The sequence below is a fragment of the Lutra lutra genome, chromosome 13 (assembly GCF_902655055.1).
Source record: "Lutra lutra chromosome 13, mLutLut1.2, whole genome shotgun sequence".
Lineage (NCBI taxonomy): Eukaryota > Metazoa > Chordata > Mammalia > Carnivora > Mustelidae > Lutra > Lutra lutra.
This window is the reverse complement of record NC_062290.1, coordinates 94142054-94168548: the sequence shown is the minus strand read 5'-3', so window position 1 is coordinate 94168548 and position 26495 is coordinate 94142054. Positions and strand designations below refer to the sequence as shown.

At 60.0% G+C, this 26495-nt stretch overlaps 4 protein-coding genes and 1 pseudogene across 6 annotated transcripts in view; 2 read left to right on the top strand and 3 right to left on the bottom strand.

The window, feature by feature from the left end:
* VAV2 (vav guanine nucleotide exchange factor 2) overlaps positions 1-1952 on the bottom strand; it is a 160952-nt gene extending 159000 nt beyond the window's left edge. Inside the window, exon 1 of one of the 2 annotated variants that reach the window (XM_047699270.1) lies at positions 1407-1952. In XM_047699270.1, the coding sequence (XP_047555226.1) occupies positions 1407-1610 (204 nt within the window). In that variant the 5' untranslated portion in view covers positions 1611-1952. The remainder of the gene's footprint in view (positions 1-1406) is intronic. The other variant, XM_047699271.1, reaches the window with a different exon arrangement.
* LOC125083194 (translation initiation factor IF-2-like) lies at positions 1643-17716 on the bottom strand. Its single transcript, XM_047699277.1, has 2 exons — positions 17134-17716; positions 1643-2197 (listed from the first exon to the last, which is right to left on the bottom strand). The coding sequence occupies exons 1-2, from the start codon at positions 17182-17184 to the stop codon at positions 1643-1645; spliced, it is 606 nt and encodes a 201-aa protein (XP_047555233.1). The 5' UTR covers positions 17185-17716.
* A 126-nt stretch (positions 17717-17842) lies between these two features.
* On the top strand, positions 17843-24173 carry LOC125083196 (uncharacterized; annotated as a pseudogene).
* BRD3OS (BRD3 opposite strand) lies at positions 19012-20272 on the top strand. Its single transcript, XM_047699278.1, has one exon. The coding sequence runs from the start codon at positions 19174-19176 to the stop codon at positions 19426-19428; it is 255 nt and encodes an 84-aa protein (XP_047555234.1). The 5' UTR covers positions 19012-19173; the 3' UTR covers positions 19429-20272.
* The window catches only part of BRD3 (bromodomain containing 3), a 32496-nt gene continuing 29645 nt past the window's right edge, over positions 23645-26495 (bottom strand). For both annotated transcript variants that reach the window (XM_047699272.1, XM_047699273.1), the window contains exon 12: positions 23645-25126. In XM_047699272.1, coding sequence (XP_047555228.1) covers positions 25011-25126 — 116 coding nt within the window. In that variant the 3' untranslated portion in view covers positions 23645-25010. The remainder of the gene's footprint in view (positions 25127-26495) is intronic.

Genomic DNA, 26495 nt, shown 5'->3' with positions numbered 1-26495 from the left:
CTTCCAGCACAGCAGCTGAGCCAAGGCACCTGCACAGCCGGGGTGCCCCACTTCCCCTGCCCTGCCCAAACCCCTGCTGGGAAAGGGCAGCCCCGAGACCCAGAGGCCAGCCAGGCCCAGCCTCCGTTGCGTGGACCTGCCCACCCCAGGCTGTGTCCAGCGCCCCAGCCTCCCCGCCAGCCAGCCAGGAAGCCCGGCCGGGAGCCAGCACGCCTGGGCAGCCCCTCCCGCCTGTGGCCGGCTCTGCCCTCTGCAATCCTTCCTGTCCTCAGTGTCTCTGGCCCAGCCCCTTCCCCACCCCCAGCAGAGGACAGAGGGGAGGAAGGGATTGACGGACTGACGGACTGATGAAAGCACCATGCAGCAGGACGTCTGGCCCGGGGAACTCCGGGTTCCTTGGCATGAGAGAGCCTAAGGACAGCGCCAGTGTTGGGGGAGCCCTGAGACCGCACCCCTGCACCGCAGAGGCTCCCTCAATAGGCTGCCTGCCTCCGGGGTCCTGGGCTGTTATCGCTGAGTGGGACAGCAGCCCCCTCCCCTCTCAGGGCTCCTCTTTGTCAGCAGCCACCCCCCTTCCTCCCTGGAGGAGGGGATGCCCTCATCTCCTTGGAAACGCAGTCCCAGCCAAAGGGCAGAGGCCGTGCAGCCCAGCCTGGAAAAGCCGTGACTCACTCCATCCCCAGTTCTCCCTGGCGGGTTTTCCGATGTCACACAGGAATCGCTGTTGTCCACGCGGACTTGCCGTAGGCCACAGAGGAAGGGGCTACAGGGCTAACAGGAAGGTCGATCCTGGACAGGGCTGGCCCCCGTTGGGCGCCCAGGACCCCTTCACATGGAGCTAGGCGGAGCGAGCTGTGTGACTGGGGGAGGGCTGGACCGAGCTTCATTCTGCTCAAGTCCTCGCCAAGTTCCCATTAAGGGGCAGCCAAGCAGCTCCTGCGGGCTGCGCAGACATTTTCCTGCCGGCCGGCTGCCACACGCCTCGGCCACGACAAAGGCCACACTTGACGGTGCTGCCGAAGCCACGGGGGCTGCTGCCGGTTGGAGCAAGCCGCCGGCCCTGTCCAAGCGGAGGCGGCCAGCCAAGCCCTCCCGCTCCCTCCGGCCCTCGGGCGACGGCTCCCGGGCCGCGCCCCGCGGGTCCCCCACGTCCCGTCACCAGGCCACCGAGCCGGGGGACACGACGCCCGACGAGGCCCCCGGGCGTGCCGGGCTCCCTGGGGGCGGGAGGGACGGGAGAGGGGGGTCTCCCCTCAGCCGGGCGCCGCAGACCCGCCCGGGGCCGCTTCCCGGAGGTGCCCACGGGCGGCGGCGGCGCTCCCCGGGCTGGGGCGACTTTGGTCAACTTCGCGCCTTCTGGGGCGCGCCCCTCCGGCCCCGCGACCGCCGCGCGCCCGGACCCTCACCTGGGACATCTGCGGCCGGAAGTTGATGTCCTTGAGGTCGATGGAGCCGGGGGAGAGGTTGTGCAGCAGCTGGCAGAGCAGGACGCCGTCGCGCAGCGCCTGCGCCAGGTCGAACACCACGGCCGAGGGCCACACGACCCGGTGGTTGGGCGGCAGGACCTTGCAGTCGATGAGCCAGCGGCCGCACTGTCGCCACTGCTCCATGGCGCCCGCGGCGGCCGCTCCGCCGGCCCCGCTCAGGGCAGCGCTCGGGCCGAAGTGCGGCGGCCGCGGGGCATCCCGCCCGCGCGCGCGGGGCTCGGTGGCCGGGGCGGGGCTTCGCGCGGGCGGCCCGGGGTCCCCGCTGCGCCGCCGCGCGTCCCCTCCTCTTCCTCCGGCTCCGGCTCCTCGCGGGCCGCCGCTCCCGCCCACGTGCGGCCGCGGGGTGGGCGCCGCGCGGCACGCGGGACCCCCTCACACGCGCGGGCGCCCCCGGGCCCCGGGCCGGGCTCCACGCCGCCCTCCGCCGCAGCGCCCCGCCACCCGCCCCCCCGGGCGCCGCATGATGCGCTCCGGGCGCCCCGCGGCCGCCGCCGCTCCTGCCCCGCCCGAGACAAAGGGCCGCTGGGTCGCTCGCTCGGCGCGTCCGGGGCCTGGGCCGCCCTCGCCGCCGCCGCTTTGTTCGCTCTGCCCGCGGACTCCGCGCTCTGCGCCCGGCGCTCGGACTCCGCGGCGCGGCGGCTCCGGGGTTGCGGGGGCGCGGGGGGCGCGGGGGCGCGGCCAGGGGCGGGGCGGGGCGGGGGCGGGGCCGGCGCGCGGGCCTGGCGCCGCCCCCCCCACTTCCTGCCCCGCCGCCCGCCAAAGTTGCGGAGGGCGGGGGCTGAGGCGCCGCCCCGGGCCGCCCACTCCGTCCGCGGGGCGCGGGGACTTTCGGGGAGCCGGGCGCCCGGGGCGAGCGACCTCGCGGGGGGAGGGAGGGCCGGGTCTCGGTCGCTGCGTTGGCCCTGCGTTCCACCCGCTGGCGATCGGGCGCTGGCCCCTGTCGCCCTGTGCCCCTCCGCAGGGCCCTTCGGAAAGGACAGATCCAGGAGGGAGCACCGACTGGGCCGAGGGCCCCCGCGTCCCCTCCGTCCACCAAGCCGTCCCGGAAGGATAACTCGAGGCACACACGGGCGGGGGTTGCGCCCAGAACCCCCATCCCATCCTCTGCTCTGGCAAGGGACCCGAAAGCAGCCCCCCACCCACCCCAGGCCCCGGACCTCCGCACAAAGGCCGGGATTCCCCTCCTTTGTGACCCAGAGGCCTGGCCACTTGCAGCTGCCCAGAGGGCAAATCCTGGCGTCCGAGATGGAATATGTGAGATTAGTAAGTGAGAGAGAGGGCTGGTCAGGAGGCCAGAGCTGCCTGGGCCCTGGGTCCTGACAGGCCACTGGCTGACTGCAGGGTCCACTGACCCCGCCCTGAACTCCTTCCTGAGCCGCGCCCTGGGGTGGGGGCCGTGTTTTCAGCAGCTGGCCTCCCCCGCGACAGGGGCACAGCTTCAAGGACATGAGCCAATCTGGCAATGAAGTGATGTGGACCCTGGCTCAGCTCGGGACCTGTGGGTTCCCATTACGGGTGTGCTGGGCCACCCCCGGCAAGGCACAGCCCCCCTCTGAGACTCTAGGCCACGCTGGAGTGGGGGTGAGCCCCCCCACCTGGACAATCGTGGTGGAGTTCTGGACCCGTGCGCGCTGGAGCGCTTAGCCCCTCCTCCGCTGGGTGCCACCCCCACCTCGTTGTGAGCGCAGAGAGGATCCCCCAGGCCTTCTGCAGAGCTCAAACCTGCCCCTTCCCCAACCGAGGAGGAAACCTGGGCAGGGGGCCGGGGGCAGTCCACGGAGAGAAGCAGGAGAGGAGCTGGCCTCCCTGACACCCCCAGGTCCTGGGAGGAGTGGTCACAGTTGGAGCCAAACCAGGCCAAGTGGTCAGGGAGCTGCCTCCGCAGGGTGCACTGAGCCTGCGTGGCCTGAGGCAGGAGCAGGTAATTCCCCCCCAGCATCGCCCCAAGAAATTGAACCACGGGACATAGTGGAAACCCCAGCCCCTCCCACCCCCACTCTGACGGCCTTGCAGGCACCTTCCCCTTACACCGCCCCCTCCCCCTGCAGAACGGGGAGCCCAGAATTCCCCAGAATTGTCCGTGAGGGTCAACGGCACCTCGCAGGGCCTGGGGCGGAATGGGGCGCCCGCAGCCCTCCATCTGGGGTGCCCTATTCAGGGCGCCCCCTTAATGCCTGTGTCTCTCTCCCACAGGTAAGTGCCTCAGCAGAAAAGGGTCTCTGTCCTCACTGCCCTTCATGACCTTTCTGGCTGGGCAGAGACCCAACCAAGATCCGGAGCCCGGACCGCGGCTCAGGCTGACCCCGCAGACAGTCGCCTGCTGCCCCCTGGTGGGCGCTGAGGGCATTGTCGCCACCTGCCTGCCCTGCTGGGCGGGGAAGCTGGGGGTTAGCCTTGAGCATGGTCACCTCCAGAGACTCCGTCCTGGTTGCCCTGCGGTCCTGAGCCAGTCCCTGTCTCAGCATTCCCAGTTTCCCATCTGGACTGGGGACGCGTGTATCTCACAGCGTCCTTGCTCTCAACAGGAATGGATGGATGGATGGATGGAAACTTGGCGGAGACTGTCTCCCCATCTTGGTGTGGGTGTGATGAGCAGGTCCAGACTGTGCCAACTCGAAGCATGGATCAGAAAGAGGGGACACTGGTCCAGAAAACGCTACTGCCATCCTCATGCCCTGGGACCCAGAGTTGGCCAAGACTGCCTGTGGCACACCTCCAGAGGGCGGGGGACGGGGAGCACAGCTCCCATCACATCCTGTGGACATGGTGCCCTGGAGACGTGCTCACGGACAAGGAAATAGTTCCCCTGGGGCTGCACCTCAGCATGGCCGGCCTGTAGCATGGCCAGTGATGGCTTCCGTGGGAAGGAGAAGCTCCGTGCGAGTGTGAGGGCAACCCACAGGAGAGGCGGGGAGCTGGGCCCCCAGTCCAGAGGGCAGGGAAAGCCAATACCAGCCATGTACCCCAAAGTAGAAGAGGAGGATCAGAGCCCCTCTCCCCGCCTCACCCACACCGTTGCCCCCTTCCATCTATCCTTGGCAGACAGCAGGGACCCAGCGGAACTTGGGTGAGACCCTGTCGCTCTCCTGACCGAAGAGGTGAAAGCGAATTCCTTCCCTAGAAAATCCCCCACGGTGTGCCCCCTCCCTGGATGGCTTCATTTCCTGCATGAAGGAAGGGAGCAGCCACACCCGGCTCCTGCCTCAGGCCTTTCCACTGGCCACGTCTCTGCCTGGGACCCTTGCCCACAGAGCTCACACCCGCACATCCTCTGCGACCCTCTCCCCCATCCTGACTGGCTGAGCCTCACGCCTCTAGACAGTGAGCTCTGGGGCCACAGGGACCCTTCTGCCCTGTCCCCAGTTCATGCCCAGCACAGCAGACTGGGCTCCGCCCGTGGTAGGGGCTCAGAAAGCACTTATCGAACGAAACACCAAATGAATAAAGCGACGATTTGGCAGAGCTTGGCAGCTCGGTTTTTATAAGCCCCACAGATTCTCTCCCGGAAGTCACAGACGTGCGCTAAGTGGATGCCAAGGTTTACAAACCAGGCTGTGCCATCCGTGCTCGGCCGCCTGTTCTAGCAAGGTCTGAGGATCTTTAACATCAACACGTGCGTGTGTAACAGCATGAGACCGGCGTAGCACACTCAGCCGGGTTGGTCCCGACCACACTGGTGATCGTAACAGATGCCCCGTGTCCTGAGGGCCACGTGGCCAGCCCCGTCCCAGCGCCAGGCCTCCCCTGTGCCCCGCAGCTGCTGCTAGGAGGGGTTTCCACGCTGGGACTATCCGCCCTTCCTCAGCAGACTGATTTGGGCAGGTGGGTGAGGAGGGAGGAGGGAAAGTGCCACAGAGTCTGCAACGCCCAGATACTGACTCAGCAACGGAAAGCAGGGCTTAGAGACGCACACGCGCGCACGCGCACACGCACACACACCCAAACACACGCGCACACCCAAACACACGTGCGTGCGCACGCGCACACACCCAAACAAGCGCACACGCACACAGCCCATTGCAGAAACGGGGCGGTGGTCTGGCAAGAGCATCCAGGTGACCAGAAAGTAGCTGTTGGGAGACACCCTGTATCTGGGCTGAAGTGGGGGGAGCGGGTGGGGGGCACCTCCTGGGAGCCTGGTGGCTGTCGAGTCCCTGGGCGTCCGGAGAGGAGGCCTGTGGAGGCTGAGCTGAGCTGAGCCGGGCTTCCCGCTCCCGGGGCTCTCCCAGGACAGTAAGTCACACAGGGAAGGGCGGCCCTGCTGCGGTGGGGTGGGGGGGACACCCCGCGAGCCCAGCAGGCTCTGCCTGAGGCAGGGAGGCCCAAGGACCAGACCCGCCCTGGAGGTGAAGTCACAGGACTTGCCGGGCTTGCCATCCCCGTCTGAACAGGGAGTCTGTCTCCTGGGGTGCCTCTAGCCAAGGACTTTGCTTTCCCTTCTGGTTGATTCCAAGGGTCCAGATGGCAGCGCAGGGGGAGTCTACCCTCACGAAGCCCCCCGGACTCCCACAGAGGCGTCCTCCTCGGCTGGAGCTTGGAAGGGGAACAGCGCGTCTTCCTACGCTGCACACAGGGTGCGCTGGGCCCTGGAAGGGGCTGGGGGGCGCTCTGCCCGTCCCAACACCCGAGAGCTCTCCCTTCCACACAAGCCTCCTCGGAGAGCCACACGCAACCCAACCGAGGTCTCTCTCAGCCTCACTGCCCGGCCAGCGCCCAGAGCTGCTGCAGGGTCCCCGTGCTTCTCCTCAACAGGACCAAGGCTCGGGGGGCCTATTCCATAAGGCAGGGTCCCAAACACATGCAAGACTTGTTCTGCAAAGGCCTCCACAGAAGCTGGGGGCCGCCTACCTGCACTCAGCCATCCACCCATCCCTGCTTCCAGCCCTCCAGCCCTCCAGCCCTCATCCCCCACTCATCCTGCCACTCCTCCCTCCATCCCTCCCTCCATCTGTCTATCCTCTCATCTTCCGTCCTTCCATCCATCTCTCCTTCCACCCCTCTATCCATCCGTCTATCCCTCCCTCCCTCCTTCTATCCCTCCAACCCTTTCTCCCTCCATCCCTCCCTCCATCTGTCTATCCCTCCCTCCATCCCTCCATCCCTCCATCCCTTTCTCCTTCCTCCATCCCTCCACCCCTCTACCCCCCCATCCCTCCAACATCCTCTTTCCAGGAGGTTGTGTCCATGGGGGAAGGGGAAGTGGATGTTTTGACTCTCCCCAGCACGACTGGGTGAGGGACTTCTTCTCATGTCCAGAACCCCATGAACACAGAGTTTGCAAATTCCATTTGTGGTTACATCATGCAAATTCAGCTGTCACCATTTCCTGGGAAAGTATAGGTGTAGAAAAAGACCATCTGGCCTGCCGTGGACTCAGATTATGCCCCACTGGGTTGTTGGGTGTGGGTTTTCTTACGTTAAGTTTAAAAAGGCACAACGCAGACTTTATGCGGCTGTTGTTTTGACGATCACAATTAATTGGACCCCAGACTGATTGCCAGATAGCCCACCTGAGACTGGTCTAGGACACTGTTGGGGGTCCTCTCAAGAGGGGCTGTGAGCTCTGGGGGACAAGCTGCTGCTCCGGGCTCTCAGGAAGGAGGAAGGGTCTCCAGGACTTCCCATTTGTAGGCATGAAACCAAGAAGTAGGGATTTGGGGGAGATTCTGGATTTCTGCGGGAGCCTGCATTGGGGCACTCATGGCCACCTGCAGGAAGGACGGAGGTGGACACCCAGGCCGGGGCGGGGAAGATGCAGGCCCGTGCAGCTGGGTTATGGGACCTAAGGGCTGACCGGGGGTGCCTGCTGCCACTGAACGTGCTTCTCGGCAGGCTCGGCTGTGACACTCTGGCCCCAGGCAAAGTCTGCTGCCCGTACTGACGTTCATGCTGCCCTTGGACCTGGGCCCCTCTGGTCCTCCTGCAGCCCTACCCCTCACGGGAAACTAAGACAGCAAGGGGAGGTGCCCGCGAGACCCCACCGTAGACCACAGCACAATGTTCTGAATCTAGAACAATCCCCACAAGGCACTCCGTGCCCATTAGCTGTCATCCCCAATAGACCACCTAGCCCAGACCTGGACGGTTCTTATCAACAGAACCACGATGTGCTGCCCTCGGACCTGGCTTCTCTCAGCCAGCAGGATGCCAAGGTTCCCCGAGCTGTGGCCGGGATGGGAGAGCCCTTCACACCTCCCCACAGCTGAGTATTGGCCCACTGTATGTGGAATCCATGTTAATAATATGTTGTATTTAATCCAATATATCTGAAATATTATCACTTCAGCATGGAATCAACCTAAAAACATGTGAAGGTGATGTTTTACATTCCCGGTTCCGGCCAATTTCCCGGCCAAGTCTTCCAGCGGGGGCGGGTCCTTGACCCTGACCGCCTGCGTCAGCTTGACCACACCCACCGTCCCGGCGAAACTCCGTTGAGAAAGCAGATTCGATATCCAGTCGTCTCGCATATACTTAGAAGTTTGCCGAAAACAGGGGCGCACAGGGGGCTCCGTCATTGGGCGTCTGCCTTCTGCTCAGGCCATGATCCCAGGGTCCTGGGATGGAGCCCTGCATCGGGCTCTCTGCTCAACAGGGGGCCTGCCTCTCCCTCTCCCACTCCCCCTGATTTGTTCCCTCTCTCGCTGTGTCTCTGTCAAAGAAAGAAATATTTTTTAAAAAGAAGAAGTTTGCAGAAAATGAAACTGAGTATCGAATTGTAAGCTAATTACAAGGACCACAAGTAAAAATTCCATCCCTCAGTCGGGGGAGCTGCAGTGAAGCCACAGAGGCCACGTGTGGCTCGTGCACGGGTCTGTGCGGAGCCCGGCCCCGCTCCCCGCGGTGGGACACGGCAGGAGGCAGGAAGCTACAGCTCCCTCCCCTGTGAGGTGGGCTTCGTGAGACGCCCCGGGGGGCTCTCCGGGATGCGGGGCAGGCCCCACCCCATCAGGGTGCGCAGGGACCAGCTAGCGTGGAGACTCTCAGTCATCTTGGAACCAGGCAGACTGGCCTGTCCCTGGGAGACTTGTCACAAGAGCCAGGCTCCGGTGCGTGTGCTAGCAGCTGAGCGCGGCTGTGCCTCACACCTCCCCGAGGCTTGACCACGTCTTCCCGGTCTGTCTTGGGCACCTGACCCCTGCACCTGACCTCTCTCTTCCACCCGACCCCAGCGGGGGGGACCCTTCGAACCCGCGAGGCTCCCCGCTGCTCAAAACCCACCCTGTGTCCACAGGAAAACTTGCACACCCGTGTGCACAGCAGCACTAGGCCCAGTCACCAAAGGGTGGACACAGCCCACACGTCCCCCGACAGATGAGTGGCTAGCACGTGTATGCATCCATACCACAGGACGTTACTCAGCCATCAAGAGGGGCACCGTTCTGACACATGCTACAGCAGGGACCAACTTCTAGAACCTCAGGCCGAGTGGAAAAAGCCAGACACCCAAGGTTACATGCTGTAGGACTCCATTCGTAGGAGGCGCCCTGAATCTGCAAATCCGTGGACAGGAATGAGCACGGTGGGCGCCAGGGGCTGGGGGAGGGATGGGGGTCTATGTGCAAGATGAGAAAGTTCCGGAGACAGCAGCAGGAACGTGCCCCATGCCCCTGCGCTGAGCACTCACGTGTCACACCCAGTGGTTTAAATTACGGCACGGATACAGCACCACACGCACGGCCAGAGGACAGAGGTCCCGCGTGTGCCCCAGCGAGGATGAAGCTAGGACACATCGCGCTCCGTGGGAGAAGCCAGCCCCAAAAAGCCACGTGTTACATGACCCCACATACAGGAAACATCCGCCACGGCCAAGTCCAGACACAGTGGGTGTTGGTCAGTGGTGGTCTGGGGCTGGGGCCATGGGAAATGCCGAGTGACGCCCTGTGGCTACGGGGGTCCTTGGAGGGGTGATGAGAATGTTCTAAAATTGACTGGCAGTGGTTGTCCAACTCTGCGAGTGGACTAAAAGCTATGACCCTGTGCCCTTTAAATGGGAGGGGGTGTTACACAGAATTATGTCTCAATAAAGCTATTATTCCTAAAAACAAACAAAAGCCCCCTTGGCTCCCCCTGCCTTCTGCGCACAACCAGCCTCCCGGGCACGATTTCCAAAGCCCCCTGCCCCCATTAGAGCTCCTCAGTCTAATCTGTGCCCCCTCCTAACCACCGCCCCGAACCCCAGCCACAGACTTAGGCGTTTGTAATTTTGAACTGCCCACCCCCAGCCCACCACAAGCGTCTCCAGCCGTGGGCCCCGGGGAGCCTGGTCGGCTCATGACATGCATGCTTCCTAGATCCCATCTCCACCATCCCCTCCCTCAGGGGTCATCTCCTGCCTCCTCAGCCCCGCTTCATTTGGAGATGTCCTCCTGGGCGTGGGTGGACTGGGGGCTCCTCTGGGTCTGGCTTGTGGGGTCCCCTCCTTCATGCTCCTACCAGCACCCAACACAGCGCCCGGCATGAACTCATCCCTTCATCCAGCCACCACCCGCCATCCACCCACCCACTCACCCATCCCCCACCCACCCACCCACCCACCCACTCACCATCATCCATTCGTCCACCACCCATCTCTCCATCCCCCCACCCACCATCCACCCACCCATCTAGCAAACAGTTCCTGAGCACCCACCTAGCACGTGGCTTGTCCCCAGGGGGAGGATGTACCTGGCCCAGGATTAACACCCTCGGGAGGGAGGTCTCAGAAACACTCACCTTCTCTCCCGCCCCTGGCCTGATGCCTCCTCTCTGCCCACCCTCCAGAGTCAAGACACAGGTCAAAGTCTTCACTGTCCATCCCGTCTGGGCAGCCTGTGACATCATGACCTATGACCTGCTCTCACCTCAGCTCCCGGGGCCCAGACCCTTGATTCTCCTTGTTGTCGCCGTCGTAACAGGTCCTAGCACCCACAGGTGCCAGCCAGGCGGGCCCAGCTGTGCCCGGCTCCTCCCGCCATGGCCAGAGAGGCACAATAGCATCTCCAAGCCCGGGGCCAGGAGTGGCCTGACGACTTCCTAGCCACCCCCACCTGCCTTTCATTCCAAGCAAAACAGACCCTGCTCTCCACTGTGCTCCCCCCACACCTGGGGCTTTCCTGCTCCCCACCCCTGCACCCATCCTTGGGGCCTGGAGGTGTCCCAGGAAGCCGACTCTAGCGTGCTAGTACGGACCAGATTGCCCCAGCAATCTGAGCCCCCCCATGCTGGCACTGAGTGCTGTTCTGAGAGTTCCTGGCACAGGGGAGCGAGCTCTAGAACTTTCTCTGGTGGTGAACCGGGATGGGACAGACACCTATGGGAAGAAAATGTCCTGGGGGTGCAGGAACTCAGCTGCTCCAAAGCCGGGGTGAGAGCCACAACCAGAACCCCAGCAGTGGATGTAGGTGGCTGGGAAGGAGCTGGAGGAAGTCGACGGACCGTGGATCGGGTCAGCTGCCCACTCAAGGCCACAGCTGGAGCAGCGATTCAAAGCACAGATAAGGAGGCCGGCAGCCCTGTTGCTGTAAGGCAGAGAGAGAGGAGGGCCTCCAGGGAAGGCCGAGTTCTCCCACAGGTCTCCCATGTCAGGAGTGGGGCCTGACTGGGAGGACTGGGGCCAAGCGCCTTGGGGGTGGGACAGCTGGGGCGACCCACTGCAAACTCGGCCCCGGTCCCTGGGCTCCCTCTGGAGCCTCTGGGCTGGCAGAAATGGCCACGCTCCCTGCCGAAGGCCAGCCAGCCTCTCCCCTGTCTCCCCAGAGACCTTACACGTCTGCTTCCGGCCGAAGGCATCTGGCAGCCTCGGGCTAGCGGTCTCTGTCTTGGACTAAAATGGAGGAATTTTGGCTTTTTATTTTCTTCCTTGAAAAGTCACTTTGGAAGTGTCACGCACCATGGCCATTGACTGCTTTGGGGCACGGTACCTTGGTCCTGCAGAGCCTTTCCCAGAGCTGGGCACCCCGGGTGGCCACAGGAGCCGGCGTGCGTAGCTGTGGCCTCTTCTGTCCTGTTCGCTAAGACAAGCCGTATCCGCATGCTTTGAGCCACAGCCGGACCAAATAGCCCATCCCATATCGCCTCCATTTTTCCTGCACCGATTCCCGGGTTAGGGTTTAGAGCAGGCTGCGTGGTGGAGCCCCAAAAGATATGTCCACATCCAGTCCCTGAGGCCCCTGACCTTATTCACAACGGGGACCTTTGAGCGCTGAGTGGCTCCATCTGTGATGTGTCTGGCTCTTGGTTCCAGCTCAGGTCACGATCTCGGGGTCATGAGATCGAGCCCCACGTCAGGCTCAGCACTGGGTGTGGAGCCTGCTTGAGATTCTCTCTCTCCCTCTGCCCCTCTCCTGCCCCCAATGGCGTGCTCTCTCTCCAAAAAGGTGCGGGAGGGATCTTTGGTGTAACTAACTGACAATCTGGACATGAGGAGATCATCCTGGATTAACTGGGACCGAAATCTGGTGGCAAGCGTCCTTATTAGAGACACACAGGAGGGGGAGGCCATGTGAAGGCTGAGGCGGCCATCCGGGTGATATGGCCACGGCCACGGCCACGGAAGGCAGAGCATACTGGGGGCCACCGAAGCATGGAACAGACTCTTTCCCCCAGAGCTTCTAGGGAGAGTGAGTTCCTGCCAGCAGCTGGGTTTCCTCTTGGTCACGTGGGGGAAAATTTTTTTTTTAAAGATTTTATTTATTTATTTGACAGACAGAGATCACAGGTAGGCAGAGAGGCAGACAGAGAGAGAGAGGAAGCAGGATCCTCACTGAGCAGAGAGCCTGATGTGGAGCTCGATCCCAGGACCCTGAGATCATGACCTGAGCCGAAGGCAGAGGCTTTAACCCACGGAGCCACCCAGGTGCCCCATTTTTTTTTTTTTAAGATTTTATTTACTTATTTGACAAAGAGAGAGACAGTGAGAGAGAAAACACAAGCAGGGGGAGTGGGAGAGGGAGAAGCACGCTTCCCACTCAGCAGGTAGCCTGATGAGGGGCTCGATCCCAGGACCCTGGGATCATGACTTGAGCCGAAGGCAGACACCTAAGGACTGAGCCAGCCAGGCGCCCCACGTGTGGGAAAGCTTGAGCCTCAAACCCAGTATGAGTGCAACTGGTCGAAAGATATTGAATAGAAATTCATGAAGTCATACTGCTATTTAAAAAAACCCAAAACCCAGGCGCCTGGGTGGTTCAGTGGGTTGAGCCGCTGCCTTCGGCTCAGGTCATGATCTCGGAGTCCTGGGTTCGAGCCCCACATCGGGCTCTCTGCTCAGCGGGGAGCCTGCTTCCTCCTCTCTCTCTGCCTGCTTCTCTGCCTGCTTGTGATCTCTCTCTGTCAAATAAATAAATAAAATCTTTAAAAAAAAAAAAAAAACAAACCCAAAACCCTGCTTTTTAAAAATTCCCTTTGGAGGCTGGTAGAGCATCACCCCCATTCTTCTGAAAACTTCCAGGTAAAGGGAAAGAAGAAAAGAAGAAGGCATTTATTCGGCATTTCCCATATGAACCATATTTCAAGACAGCCAAACAGTTGAGGAAGAAAGCTCGTTCCTGTGGAAGAATTCCAGAAGTAAAGTTAGAATACGAGAATCACCGATTTCCAACCTTAATGATCCGTGGTGGCAGGTTACCATTATCCTGTGCCCAAGGGATGGGGAAATCTGGGAGGGGCAGCCCAGGCTGCTCAGACCCCAAGCCCCTGGTCCATCTTAATACTGAAAGACAGGGGCACCTGGGAGGCTCGTTGGTTAGGCGTCCAACTGTCGATCTCAGCCCAGGTCTTGTTCTCAGGGTTGGCCAAATCCAGAATCCGGATTCGCCCACAGAACATGGGACCCGGCTTCTTCCACGGTTACAGGGTAAGGAGGCAACCGCCGCAGTGAAGGCGTTATGGAGGAAGAGAGAAGTTAAGAGACATGCAGCCAAATTAATGCAGCCAAATGTTCAGATCCTGTTTCAAACAGATTAAATACGTCATGGCACTTCTCAGATCACCTGGGAGCTCTATGACCACTGAGCATACGTCTGGGAGCGATGAGTGATTGCCACCGGAGATGTGATCTGCCACGGCGGTGACAGATGAAAACACCAGCGTGTTTGTAGGTGGGAGAATGTGACATCTGGCCTTAGCTGGTGTCTGTTTCCTCACCATCTATAATTAGCTTCCTTCGAAAAACCTTCTTCTCTGAGATATGACATGCAGGGATGTGCCCACAGCCATTGTGCGGCTTTGGGCAGCGTTATAGTAGAAGACCGCAAGTAACCAGTCCCGGGTCAAGAGACAGCGCTTGGAGGCGACCCCGTGGTCCTCAGCCTTTGCTCCGTGCTCTCCTCTCCCTCCCCCTACAAGCTGGCATCTGCGAGGCTCACTCACTTTTTTTTTTTTTGTACTTTTACCATCGAAATATGCAACCCGAGAGGCTATAATTAGTGCCTCTTTCTGAATGTTGCATAAGTGGAATCATTCAGTAGAGTGTTCTAGGGTGTGGGCTGGCTTCTTTGCCCTCCATGGTTACGCTTCTGGGACTCATTCGTGGGTCCGCATGGACTACGGCTCATTCATGGTCAGGGTTGCGTAGTACAGGACTCCTCGGTGTCTAGGGAGTCTTTCCCTGTGTCTGAGAGCAGGACCCGGACAGGTTCTAGTTTTAAGCTCTGAAGGCTCAGGGCTGCTGTGGGCAAACTTCCTGGTGGGCACAGATGCCCGCGGCTTCCCTGGGTTGGCCCCCGGGAGCGGAACGGCTGGATGGCAGTTCCCGGACCCCAGGGTTGTGTTGGTGCGCACAGGCAGTGCGGGTCACTCGCGTTGTCCACGCCGCTGGTGTCACTGGCATGCGAATGGGTCAATCTCATTTGCTCTTAGGCATTCCTGAGGATACGGGTGGTTTCACACTGTGATCTTCATTTGGATTTCTTCTTCTTCTTCTTCTTCTTTTTTTAAGATTTTATTTTTAAGTCATCTCTTCACCCAATGTGGGGCTCGAACTCACAACCCTGAGATCAGGAGTCGCACGCCCCACTGACTGAGCCAGTCGGGCACCCCTTAGTTTGGATTTCCTTGATTACTTTTTTTTTTTTAAACTGTTGGCTCATCTCCTTTTCTTATTAAATTGCAGGAGCTTGTTCCATATACTGGACATGAGATGTGCACCAGCGGGAGGGATGGAGGTGCAGCTCAGACCACTCCACCAACCTCCACCACCAGAGCTGATCTGCACAGTGCCACTGCGGGAGGGGAGGTGCTCATCCGCCAACAGTCAAGGTCAGTGCTGGACCCTCCTTATGATGCCATTACACAGGGCCAGCCAGCCAAGCGGTGACGGGCTTACTACACTGGACCGGTCTATCGTGGAGGGGACAGGAGTTCCATCCATCTCGCTGGAATAGATACTGATTCCTGATGTGGATTGGCTTTTCCTGCCCTTCATTCTCCTGCCAGCACAACTGTCCTTATCCATGGAGCTGGGCAGGGCCTTGCTGGCCATCACGTTTCCCACACAATAGTGCTCCTGAGCTCATTCCTGAACAGAAGAAGGTCAAATAGTGGGCTCGCGCTCATGGAATTCACTGGTCGCACCTGCATCCCACCCCCCAGAAGTGCCTGCCTACTAATGAGCGGGGTGGCCCACACGGTTAGAGCACCACTTGGGAGCAACGCCATGGAAGTTTGAGGTCCTTGTTCACAGATTCAGGTGTGTGTGCTTTGAATCAGAGACAGACACAAGGAGCTGACCCCCACGGCCACACTGCTGGTCTCCAGGACCCAAAGGGCACAAAGGGCAGTGCTCCTCTGACCTCCAGTAAGGCTTCACAGTGCTTTTTTTTTTTTTTTTTAAAGATCTTATTTATTTATTTGACAGACAAGAGATCACATGTAGGCAGAGAGGCAGGCAGAGAGAGGGGGAAACAGGCTTCCCGCTGAGCAGAGAGCCCGATGTGGGGCTCGATCCCAGGACTTAACCCACTGAGCTCCCAGGCACGCCAGCAGTTAAGCATTTCTGCCGCCCGAAGTAAAAGTTAATAGAAAGCTACCACAAAATAAATAAGTAAGAGCGTTAAAGGTTCATGCCCTTTGGGAATGAAGGTATAAGTCGCCCAGTAGTTAAAGAAACCTCGCCTAGCTGAGATGCTGCTGAGGGCAGAGCAGTCTTGGACAAAGGGCGCAGCGCCAAGCAGGTGCCAAGCAGGTGACAGCTCTCCGTGCTTCTCTCCCTCCCCCTAACCCGCTCATGCCCCTTATTATTTTCAGGATCTATTGTTGGAAGTGAACTTTGCAACTTTGTTTCAGGGAGGATATTCAGAGGGAAGGAGACCCTAACTGGAAAGGTCTGTTGGGACATTGTATCTCCTCCAAATGGGCAGGGGCCAGACTGTCTCACTCTAGTATGAAAGAGAATGGCGTCATCTCAGGTTCTTAGTAGAGCTAGGTTTGGGGGTTTTGCTTCTGTTGTATAGAGTTCCACTATGCATAGAATGAGTATATGGCAGCTTGAAGGAACAAAGGGCGGGACTACACCCGTCTGCAAGTTTTGGCCTGTCACCTGCAGCCTTTACGTAAACGTGATCCAAACATCCTTTCCACTCTGCTTTGTGATGCTCCGACCAGGACTCTGCAAACCTCATTTCCCCCTTTGCCAGTGTCTTCCTGGTAAGCTCTGAGAGACAGACTGGGAACCGGAGGAGGGGGCAAGTGTGCTCCTTCCTCTCTGCTTCCTCTGGGCTTCTTGCCAGCGTGCACGCCCCCAGCAAAGATTCTTCATGGGTTTGTTTTGTTTTTCCTGAAGCAGCTGCTGCATCCAGTCTTGGTTTTCCCAACACGCACAAAATCCACTTTACCATGTTTCCTCCACTCGGAGGCAGCAGCTGGCTGGCGTCCCTTCCCTGGGGTCTGTGCCCCGGCTGCTGTCAGCACAGACACCAGCTCAAGCTGCTGGTGCTCTCCCTCCCCAGAAGTCTGCGTTTCAGCTCCACGCTCCGCCTCCTCCGAGCTCCCAAGCTCTCCTAGAGTCTCCCTATTTCTTTCAGTAATAGGACCCCCCTTTGCTCCTTGAGCTTTGAGGCCCTAGTTGCTTCCGGCAGTTGGAACTTACGGGGCCCTCCAGACGTTACCTCGTTGACCACCCTGTGCCTCCCAAAGACCCCTTCTGTTACCTCCTCTCCCGGCCGCTCACTGGTGGGACTTCTGTCTTCCACCTGGGCCCTACGTCCCCTATCAATGACACAAGGCTGCCAATTTCCGCTCATCTCTGTGACCGTCCTTTTCACCCGTTTATTTTTTAACTCCAGTTCGTTAACGTTTCTTCCACTTTTAGAATAAACGTTTAATTCAGGAAAGTTTGAGCGTGGCCCGCGGCTGCAAACAGCTGGGAGTTCCGCACCCCGGTGCGCGCCGCCCGGTGTCCTCGCGGTGTCCTCGCCCGCGCCGCAGCAGCCCACGCGCTCTTGCATTTTCATCCGCGGCCCGTTACGTCCCTCGCAATCCGTGCCGTGAGTCCCTCCTGGGCCCATGAGAAACCTAGAAACACGTCTCTCCGCGATGACAAGCGGCCGCTTTCCCGGCCCTCCCGGGGTCTGGCTCCCGGACCCGCTGTTTGCTGAACGTCCGCGCCCGTGCAGGCCGCGCTGGCCGGGGTGCGGGGTGCTCCGGCGGGCGCGAGGGCAGCGCGGGCAGGGGCAGCGCCCGTGGACCCGCTTCCCGACCGTCTTCCGCGTCGGCGCATCAGCCGGCGAGGGCAGCGCGGAGGCCCCGGGAGGGCGCTACTGGCGAGCCGGGAGGGCGCGGCGCCCTCGGGGGCAGCGGGGGACGGGGGCCCAGGACGTAATTTCGAGAGCCCGAAGGGACGAACGTGATTGTTCCTCTGCTACTTTCTGCGGAAGCGGACTCGGTGATTCATCACGGCCCGCGACGCCAGTGCCCGTCCCCCGAGCCCCGACACCCCCGCCCGTCGGCCCCTCCCCCACCATCGTGTTTCGAGGCCTGCGGGTTACTGGGAGTGCGGACGCGGGGAGCAGAAGCTGCAGCGCGGCCGAAGCCGCCCGCGGGAGGGCGAAACCGCGGTCGGGGCGGGGCGGGGACGCGGCCGCCCCAGCGCCCCGGGATCGTGTCGCCGGCCTGCCGCGGCTCGGCGCTCGGCTGCGCAAGCCTGCGGCGCTGCCATGGAAACGCGGCCCCCGCCCCGCCCCGTCCCGCGCCCCGCCCCGCCGCCGGCGCGTCCCCGAGGCCCCCCCGAGGCCCCTCCGCGCGGGTGACTGGGCGCGGGTCTGCGGCTGGGGGCGGGTGGCGGGGGCCGAGGCGATGTGGCCGACGGAGATGAGGGGGCGGGTGACGGAGGCGAGGGAGGGCGGTGGGGGGCGGCGGCGGTGAGGGGCGTGGGGGGGCGGGAGGCGGCGGGAGAGGGCGGCGGTGGGGGGAGTGGGTCTGCGGCGGGGGTCGCGGGGACTGAGGCGCGAGGCGATGGGCGCAGGTGGCGATGGGAGACGTGGGCAGGGTGACAGGGAGAGCGCGGGCACGAGGCGGCCGTAGGAGGAGGACCCAGAGGTGCCCCGACAGGCTCCTGGGCTCAGGCCCGGCGACTTGGGGAGAACCTGTGGCAGCCACCGGCGGCTGCGTGACCAGAGCACGGGGCGCGCAGAAATCCTGCAGCCTGGGAAAGCATGGCGGGGGGGCGGTTAGTGGATGCTTCGTGCTTGGTTTCCGCATCATTTCCTGTCCATTCCCCCTGTCCGCCCAGGGGCCTCCGGCTGCCTGAAGCAGAAAGGGCCCTGGTGGCCGGGTGAGTCCTGAGCCCCCTTCAGCAGCCTGAGCGAACCCCCTCTCCGGCCGGGCGCTTGCTGGACCGGTCCCGAAACCTGCGCCCGCTCAGGTTCTTGGGACTTCATTTCCCAGATCTCGACACTGGCGCGCCCACAGACGGCTCCCCTAGGAGCCCCGTTCGTTCATAAAGGCACTGGGAGGGGTCACGGGTCTGCCTCTTAAACGCAGGTTCACAGTCTGGGTCGAGGGACAGCAGGTTAGGTTGTGCCAGATGCCAGTAGCTTGGCTAGAGGCTGTGATCCCCAAAGAGCCAAGACTGGGCGCCGCAAAGCCTCCCCTCGATGCTGGGCCGTCTCCCCGCACCTGACAGTGTGTTCATTTCTTTGTAGCATCAGCCTGGCGAGAGCTGACGCGCGACTGGGCGGACGCTGGCTCCATCAGAGCGGCCCCGTGGTGCCGGAAGCCGACGGAGGCTTGCATCTGGGCGGGCAGTTATGGAGACAGAGGTCAACATCTGTCCAGCTGTGCGATGTCCTTGCATGCAGGGCACCAGATGCATTGGTTCCAGTTGAGTGGGCTGGGCTGTGGTGTTGGAATCGCAGTCCACACCTGGCCAGGGGCCCCCGGGTGGGAATCTCACCCCTGGCAGCCGCACGTCTGATAAAGCGGGGGCCAGGGCTCCACTGCACTGCTCGGGGGTCCTTGGATGTCTCCACGGTGCCCCAGGCTCCTCTCCAGTTCCCTTGCAATGCCGCGCTCCTGAAGTGTTGCCTACACCTGGCCTGAGTCCGTGGTTTTTACCACTGAGTTAAATAAGGGGTCCTCAGCCCCAGCAGCTCACAAGGCAGCTGATGAGTGTCCATAGTGTAAAGCAGGGTGCGGCTGTCCACGCTGACGACTGGCTCAGAGAGGCCTGGCGTGCAGGCACCCGGGAGTGGGGAGCTGCCGACCAGTGATGAGCGGCCGTGTGCCGCTGGCAGAGAAAGCTCTGTCCGAAAGCTACGCCCGGCTGCGGTACCGGGACGTGTCCTTGCTCATCTGGCAGCAGCAGCAGCAACAGCTGGAATCGGGGCCCCCCAGGACCTACCTGAGCAGGAGCCGTAGCATGTGGTACTCACAGTATGGAAACGAGGCCATCCTGGTCCGGGACAGACACAAGCTCGGAGTCTCTCGGGACACAGGCCGATCCAAGTTCTGTACCATCATGTAGTTCCTGTGAGACACCCTGGGCCCAGGTGCTGAGCTGGGCGGAGATCAGGCCGTGTTGCACTCAGCGAGTGGCCTTGGTGGTCCCCAGGCCTTACTGGGAGATTCTGGACAGTGAACAAGGAGACCCACTTGTGCTTCCAGAAGCCAAGAATGCTCACAGGGGCTCCTGAGGCCTCTCCACATACCACGCGAGCGGCGGACCTGGCTCCCAGGCTCAGTGGCAGCCCTGCCAGCGCTGGGGACAAGGCACCGGTGGGGACACAGCTAGATGTGGCTTTTCTCTTATGTTTCCAAGAGGCCCAAGCAAGAGGGACAACCCTGGCTCCAGACCTTTTCAGAACTTTCTAGGTTGTCTCCAGGATTGCCTTCTGCCTGGTAAAGAACAGGACAGACCAAAAAAGATGAAGGAACCAGCGTCAGGTCAGGTATGGCCAAGCGTGGCCGGCGGGGCCAGGTGGGAGTAAGGGGCCAGCAGCAGCCTCGTAGCAGGGCCTTCGACGACGAAAACAGGAATTGTGTGCGATGCACTGCAGTAGCTTCTAGAAGCTTCTATGCCAGCTTCCACATACTTGGGGGCAAGCATGCAGAGGCATCCAAACAACAGTAAGGAAACCAAGATGTATTTTCAAGTTTCACGTCAGCTGCTTACAGAGATTTCCGACGGGATCTCGCAGCCCCGTGCAGCCCCTGCAGCGGCCCCACGTGGACCGTTTGGCATTTGCAATGGACCTGCCTTCGGCTTTAAGGGACGTCTGCGTGGCTCTGCAAATGTGGGGATATCTTTTGTCAAAGCCGATTTTTCTAAATAAATATGCTTTGGGGGACTCCTTCCTTCTTCACTCTTATCTGTTCGTTCGTACCGTAAGTCGGATTTAGGTTATGTTCTTGCAACAACAGAATCTCATGATTGCTACAAACCCTGTTACAGAAATCCATGAAGAACAGGAGCGTCCTCCACAGGCAGCCGTGAGCAGCAGCTCTGCGCATGCCGTCGTGCAGGGTTCTAAAGGCACGGCCGGCACTGCGCATCTCGTCCTGAGGGTTTCTTCTTGCCCAGCTGTCCAGACGGACATCTATGTCATGCTTTGAATGTCTGACTGGCAGCACTCCCGTGAGCCCACGAGATGCTCCTGTGGCTGCCCTACACACAGCGTGTCCTGGGCTTCGTCGGACCTGGTTCTTTTTGTGGGTGTGCAAGTTCCTTAGCAAGCCTCCTGGAAGCGAAACTGCTGGGTCAGAGTTCGCTCCCCGAATGTCCAGCCAGAGGCCTGGTCTTAGCCATGGACCCTAGGCTTGCCTGCTGCGTGGGTCGGGAGGTTTGAAGTCACGTTTCCCAAGTCTCCTCCTGGTGTTGAAGAGGAAAGCTTGCCCCGTCTCCACCGAGTAAGACCTGCCTGTGTCTGGCCGCCCTGACACTGGGATTACCCAGGAGACCGTTCGCACGACGTCCTTGCAGTTCAGTAAGTCCTGCTCGGGAAGAAAGCAAACTGCAGACTCATCTGGAGTGCCCCTGCCACTGGTGCGTGCCTCAGATCCCCCTGAGAACAGGTGCTGGTTACTCCAACCCCAGGCATGGAGAGCACCTGGGAAGACAGCACTGGCCATGGCCGGTGTCTGCACAGATCAGGGTGTGCAGGGGACCGACATGCAGCGGCCATCCATAGGACAGCAGGCGCTAAGCTGCTTAGAGCATAGGAAGCCACCATCTGTTGGAGGGAAGCCCTGCGGCTGGTTTCCCAGGCCGGGGCTGGGGCCACGGAGGTGGACACAGCCCAGTCCCCATCCTTAGGGAGGTCAGCCTAGATGAAAGAGGGTAAGAGTCCGGACGAGGATGGCACGTGCTAAGAGGATGCTGGAAGGGTGCGCCTGCTGACAGTCAGGGGGTGGGAGGGAAGGTGCTGTCGAGACAGGCGCTAACAGCCACGACTGCTCAAAAAAACAGTATCAGAGCACCCATCTGCCGACCATTCCTTGCAGAAGCCTCTCCTCTGCTGGGCTCTACGGAATGCTGGAAAACTCCAGCAGATAGGCGGCTGTGCCCGCAGGAGAGTGTCTGCTGCCTGCTGCTGGCAACCCGCCCTGGAACCAGCCCCCACGCAGCCGGAGCGCCAGGGGAGGCATCTGCACAGGGAGGAGGGAACAGCGAGTGAGACCCAGTGTGACCCAGGCTGTGCTTCTACAAAGACGGCTGCTTGTTCTAGAGACCATTCAGGGGAAGAGAAAGGCTATGGTGACGTCCCCCAAATCCTGGTGCCCTCCTGCCCAGGCTGAGGAGCTGGGCTGCTTCGGCGGCTGAACGTCCCAGGGTGTGATCCACGAGGAGCCCCCGAGGGCAGCGGACGGCCTACGCGACACCTCCACACGCGCGTTTGCGAGGCCGGGAACCACCAGAAAGCACAAGCAAAGGCACACACGGGCACCTTTTTGTTTTTGTTTTTTTTTGTTTTATTATGAAAACAAAACAAACGCCCCAGGAGAAGGGTCTATGATTACCAGAAACATCAAAGAGTACTTTCTACCGTTTTTATTCTGTGTGTTGAGGCCAGCATTGCAATAAACGAGCTAAAACTACTTACATTGGACTCAATTTTCAGTAACTGACATTTACAGGAATATACTAGAAACGGCACTAAAAAGTAAGAAAAGTTACCGTAAACTTGCATGCACATCATACAGAAAAGTAACATTTTAAATATAAAAAAGAAAAACTTCTGGAAGCGTGATGTCAGTATTGAGGGACAGGCTACACTTGGGGGGAACGCATCCTTTCTCCGGGGGGTGTTTTCCCCAAAGAGCTGTCACAGACGTGATGTTGCTTAAGAACAAAAAGAGAAACGAAAAGAAAACATATCTTACAGTTTGTACGCAAGATGACACCGCCCATCGCGAGCAGGAGTCTCTGTCCCCTGGGCCTCCGGGGCTCCCATGAGACCAGCCTGCTAACCGCACGGTTCCTTCTCCCTCGGGAAGAGGCCGTGAAAGCCGCCCTCGGGTTCTCCATGCCTCAAGAGCCTGGCCTGTCCGACTGCGGTCTCCCCAGCACAGAGACGTGGAGACGGCAAATGCCCACAGGCTGACCTCGAGGGGACTGAGGACGTTCACCTGAACTCAGAAGAGACATCGGCTTTGAAGTCTGCACAGAAAGCCCTAAGAAACCAGCACCATCGAACTACACTGCTCCGACAGCCGGCAGCCCTCTGCGCCGTGGTGGCCGGCGGCCTCACTAGGGGCAGGGGAGAGGGGCAGAGTTGTTCTGGAACCCATGTCTCCCGCAGAGCCAGCGGACAGTGAAGTGATCTGAAATGCTTCCACTGTGCCGGGCTCACGCAGGTGACCGCCCCTACTACGCCTGCAGCCGGACAGGTGCTCCCCAGGAGCCCCCCACGCATGGCCCGGCACCCCCTGCTCGGGGAGGCATGCTTGCTGCCCGTGGCCAGCGAGAGCCTGCTTTGCCGTCCATCATGTCACGTATTAAAGTCCTAGTTTAAATATTCTGTTACAGATCTGCTTAGAAAAACATCTTTGAAACACAAGGGTAACTCTAAAAAATGGCAAGTTGAAAAATCCACATATATTTTTATTATAAACAAAACTTAATGAAAAGTTTAACAAACTGGCTCAAAACTCACCAGGCGTCAGAATCACCAGCAGATAAGAAACATGGTAACCTGCCACCCACCGACCGCCTCATCAGTTCCACGTCCAGCAAGGGCACCTGTGACCGTTAAGGGCCGGGGGAACCTGATTTCATTTTAAGAATTTGTAAAGACTGCGCCCCCTACTCGGATACCGATGGCCAGTTCCCCCCGTCCACCTGGAAACTCACCATCAGACCCAAGGCCAGCTCTGCCCCCAGCACCCACTTCCAGGAAGTCCTCCCAGGAAGGTCTGGGAGAAGACCCTGTCTCAGTCATTTCTGTGCTAACGGGAAAATGCTTGAGCAGAGAGCCTGGAGTGGTCCTCCGGGAGCAAAGCCTCCTGTGGCTGAGGGTGGGCCAGAGGCTCCTCCTGCCCCTGGGGAGAGCCTGGCCAGGCCACTGCTCCTGCCCTCGGGGCTGGGAGGTGAGGGGTGCCCCGTGGGGGCGGGGGGAGGACTGGCCGGCCGGCCCCCAGCACTCGTGGCTGAAGCCACAATGCTCTGAGTTCAGGCGGGCAGTGTCCCTGTACCCAAAGGCCGCAGGGCAGCCTCTGGAAAAAAACAAAACCAAAACATAACCTTCTGTTAAACTCTGTATATTATTATTATTATTTTTTTACAATAGAAAGTTAAAAATCAAGACTTAGATTTACTATACATTTTTTTCTTTCAGATTACAAAGTTTATATTATATAACTGGGGTTCCCTAAATTGATTTCTTTTAAAACAGTCCTAAAGAGACCAGAAGTGAGTACAAAAGAACTCGACACACAAAACGAAGACTGAGCATGTGCTGCGGCTGGAAGTTGTCTGTGCCTGTGCGTCCGGACCCCGCGCGCACACGGAGACAGACACGGGCCGCGGGGCAGGCGGGGAAGGGCGAGCGCGCAGGCGCGATTGAGCACCGGCACAGGTGGCGGGACGCCAGCACCTGGAGGTCACAGTCCGCCATCCGGGCAGGGTCTGGGGCTCTCCTTCCAACCACATAAAAGGCCTGCGTGTGCGTGTCTGCTTTTTTTTTTTTTTTAAATGCATTTCTTTAGCAGTTTTGTTTTTCTTTTTTTAAAAAAAACGACCAATGATGTTAATAAATAAAGTGTTCCTATATACACGAAACCGGGGAAAGGTCTCCAGAGTGTGCGGCACCGGCAGCTCACGGGTTGGGGACACACATGGGGCTGGACTTTCGTAGAAAATTGAACCTTACAAAAAAAGTCTCCTTTTGTTTTTGTTTTTTTTTAATCTTTTCTTTTTTTTTTCTTTTTTTCCTTTTTTTTTAAGTTGAGGTAAAAGTTTCAGTGTATGGAAAGCTGCGCGTGGCACAGGCGGCCCCCGTGTTCCCTCCCGGGAGCTCCTGACGCCCCTCCCTCTGCGCCCACCTGCCTCTCCCCAACCTTCCCCTGCAGAAGCCCGGACTGGAGCCCACGGCCCCGCCCCCCAACCTTCGGCCCCCGCAGCAAGAGGCAAGCCTGGCCGCAGCAGGGCTGAGCACGGGGGAGTCGAAGGGCAGAGACAACACCTATTCGCAAAGCTGACAGCCTTCAGTATGGTACCATCTCAGAGAAACGTCCTTTCCAACAAGTCTTTCTGGGGCTACAGACCAGGTCGGGCCTAAGAAAGGAGTTTTTGCAAGAAACTTCAGATCCCATCCGACACGGTTTTCTACGGTCATCAGGTCAGCGTTGGAAGTTGCCATCTCCAAGCAACTGAACTCAGTTACGAGGAAAGGACTTTACGCGGTCTCACCCCTGCTCATAAAGCCTCACGGACACACGAGAAAGATCTTTGACCTATTAAAGCAAAAACTGGAAGATACCATAACACTGAGTTAAAAAGAAACCTGCACACCGTGGAACGAAAGTAGTATATTAACCAGAGAAGGGAACACTGCAGAGTTTCGGCGTGTGCGACGTCGCTGGTTCTGTTCTGTTCTGTGAGTGCAGAGCTCATTCTGAGTCGCTGCTGTCCGAGCTGGATCCGCTGGAACTGCTGCTCCCGGACCCGGAGGAGCTGCTGCTGCTGAGCCGGGACGGCCCTCCCGAGGGCGCAGAGCCCGCCTTCTCTGGGGGAGACGCGGTAGGTGAGAAGCGCGCCCCCACACAGCCCCACGCTCACCGGCCAAGCTCTTCGGAGCACCACCAACACGTCGCGAGCCTCGGCACCCCCCCCCCCCCCCGTTTCCACACTCAGTCGCTCCGCCAGCATTAACAGAGGTTCGGTGGGACGCAAGCCTGCACTCGCGAGGGTACTGGACGGTAAAGAAATGCATCTGGCCTTTGTCCGGGCTCCAGGTGCAGTGCTCCGAGAACCCCTGGCACCCCCGGAGTGAGTGGAATGTCTGCTTATTTACAAGGAGCCCCCTGTGGCTCACACCTGAGTTTAGGCTCACAAGTGACTCGGGATGGCCGGTCACCAGGAAAACCGCGGGATTGGGGCTGGGAGCTGCGGGCAGAGAGGCTGCGGGAGATGGAGCACCAGGACACTCTCGATGCTGAGCTTCTGGGCTCAGGGGCACACGGACATGCGGGGAAGGTGGCATGCCCAGAGAGGGGAGGGAAGCTGCACGCCCCACCATGCCTCTCCCTGCGCCTCTTCCATTTGCTGCTCCTGACAACGCTGTACGTGGCAAGTACAAGTGCTTCCTAGCAAGCATTAGGTCTGAGCAGAGGTCTGAGCATGGGAGCCCCCGTACACAGCCTGCTGGTCAGTGGTAAGGCGGGCCACGGACTTGCAGCTGGCGTCTGGGAGAAGGGTGGTCTTGTGGGGGTGAGCCTTCCACCTGTGGGCTCTGGGCTAACCCTAAGCCAGCAGCGTCGGAAAGGAACTGAATCACCGGACCCCACCTGGAGTTGGGACTGCAGAGCTGGCGTGAGCAAAAGCCCACACATCTGGAATCGGAAGTGTGGGTAAAAACGGCGCAGAGGCTCACAAACTATCGAAATACGCGAGTCTAGAAAACACGAAAGTAGTCCGCCACGAGAAACCGGTGCGGCGAGGGGGGAGGTCAGCAGTTTGAAGATAGCACCTACTCTGCCCTTCCCAGGGGAAACCAGAGGGGACTCTCCCTGCTTGGAGCAGGCAGGGCCCAGCATCCAGCTACCCCCCGTGGCTGACGACTCTGACCGCTCACTACCTGGGGCTGGGAAAATGGGATCTGCCCTTTCTCGTGGCTCCAGAGGAACGAGAGCAGCAGTCAAATCACCTGCTCACCTAAAGTAAGAGCCCTCCATCCACAAAGCACAGGGTCTGGGGGCAGGGAGTTGGAACGTCTCTCCTGCCTGGGGACAGCCAGAAAGCCTGATGCCAGGGGTCAGGACCCCAGTCCCTCTCAAGCCACGGGGTCCACCCGCAAAGACCACAGCTAGGCCCTTCCAGAAAGTCCTCTGCGGGGGTGCTGGGCAGTTCTGGCAGGGGGAACTCTCACACACGCT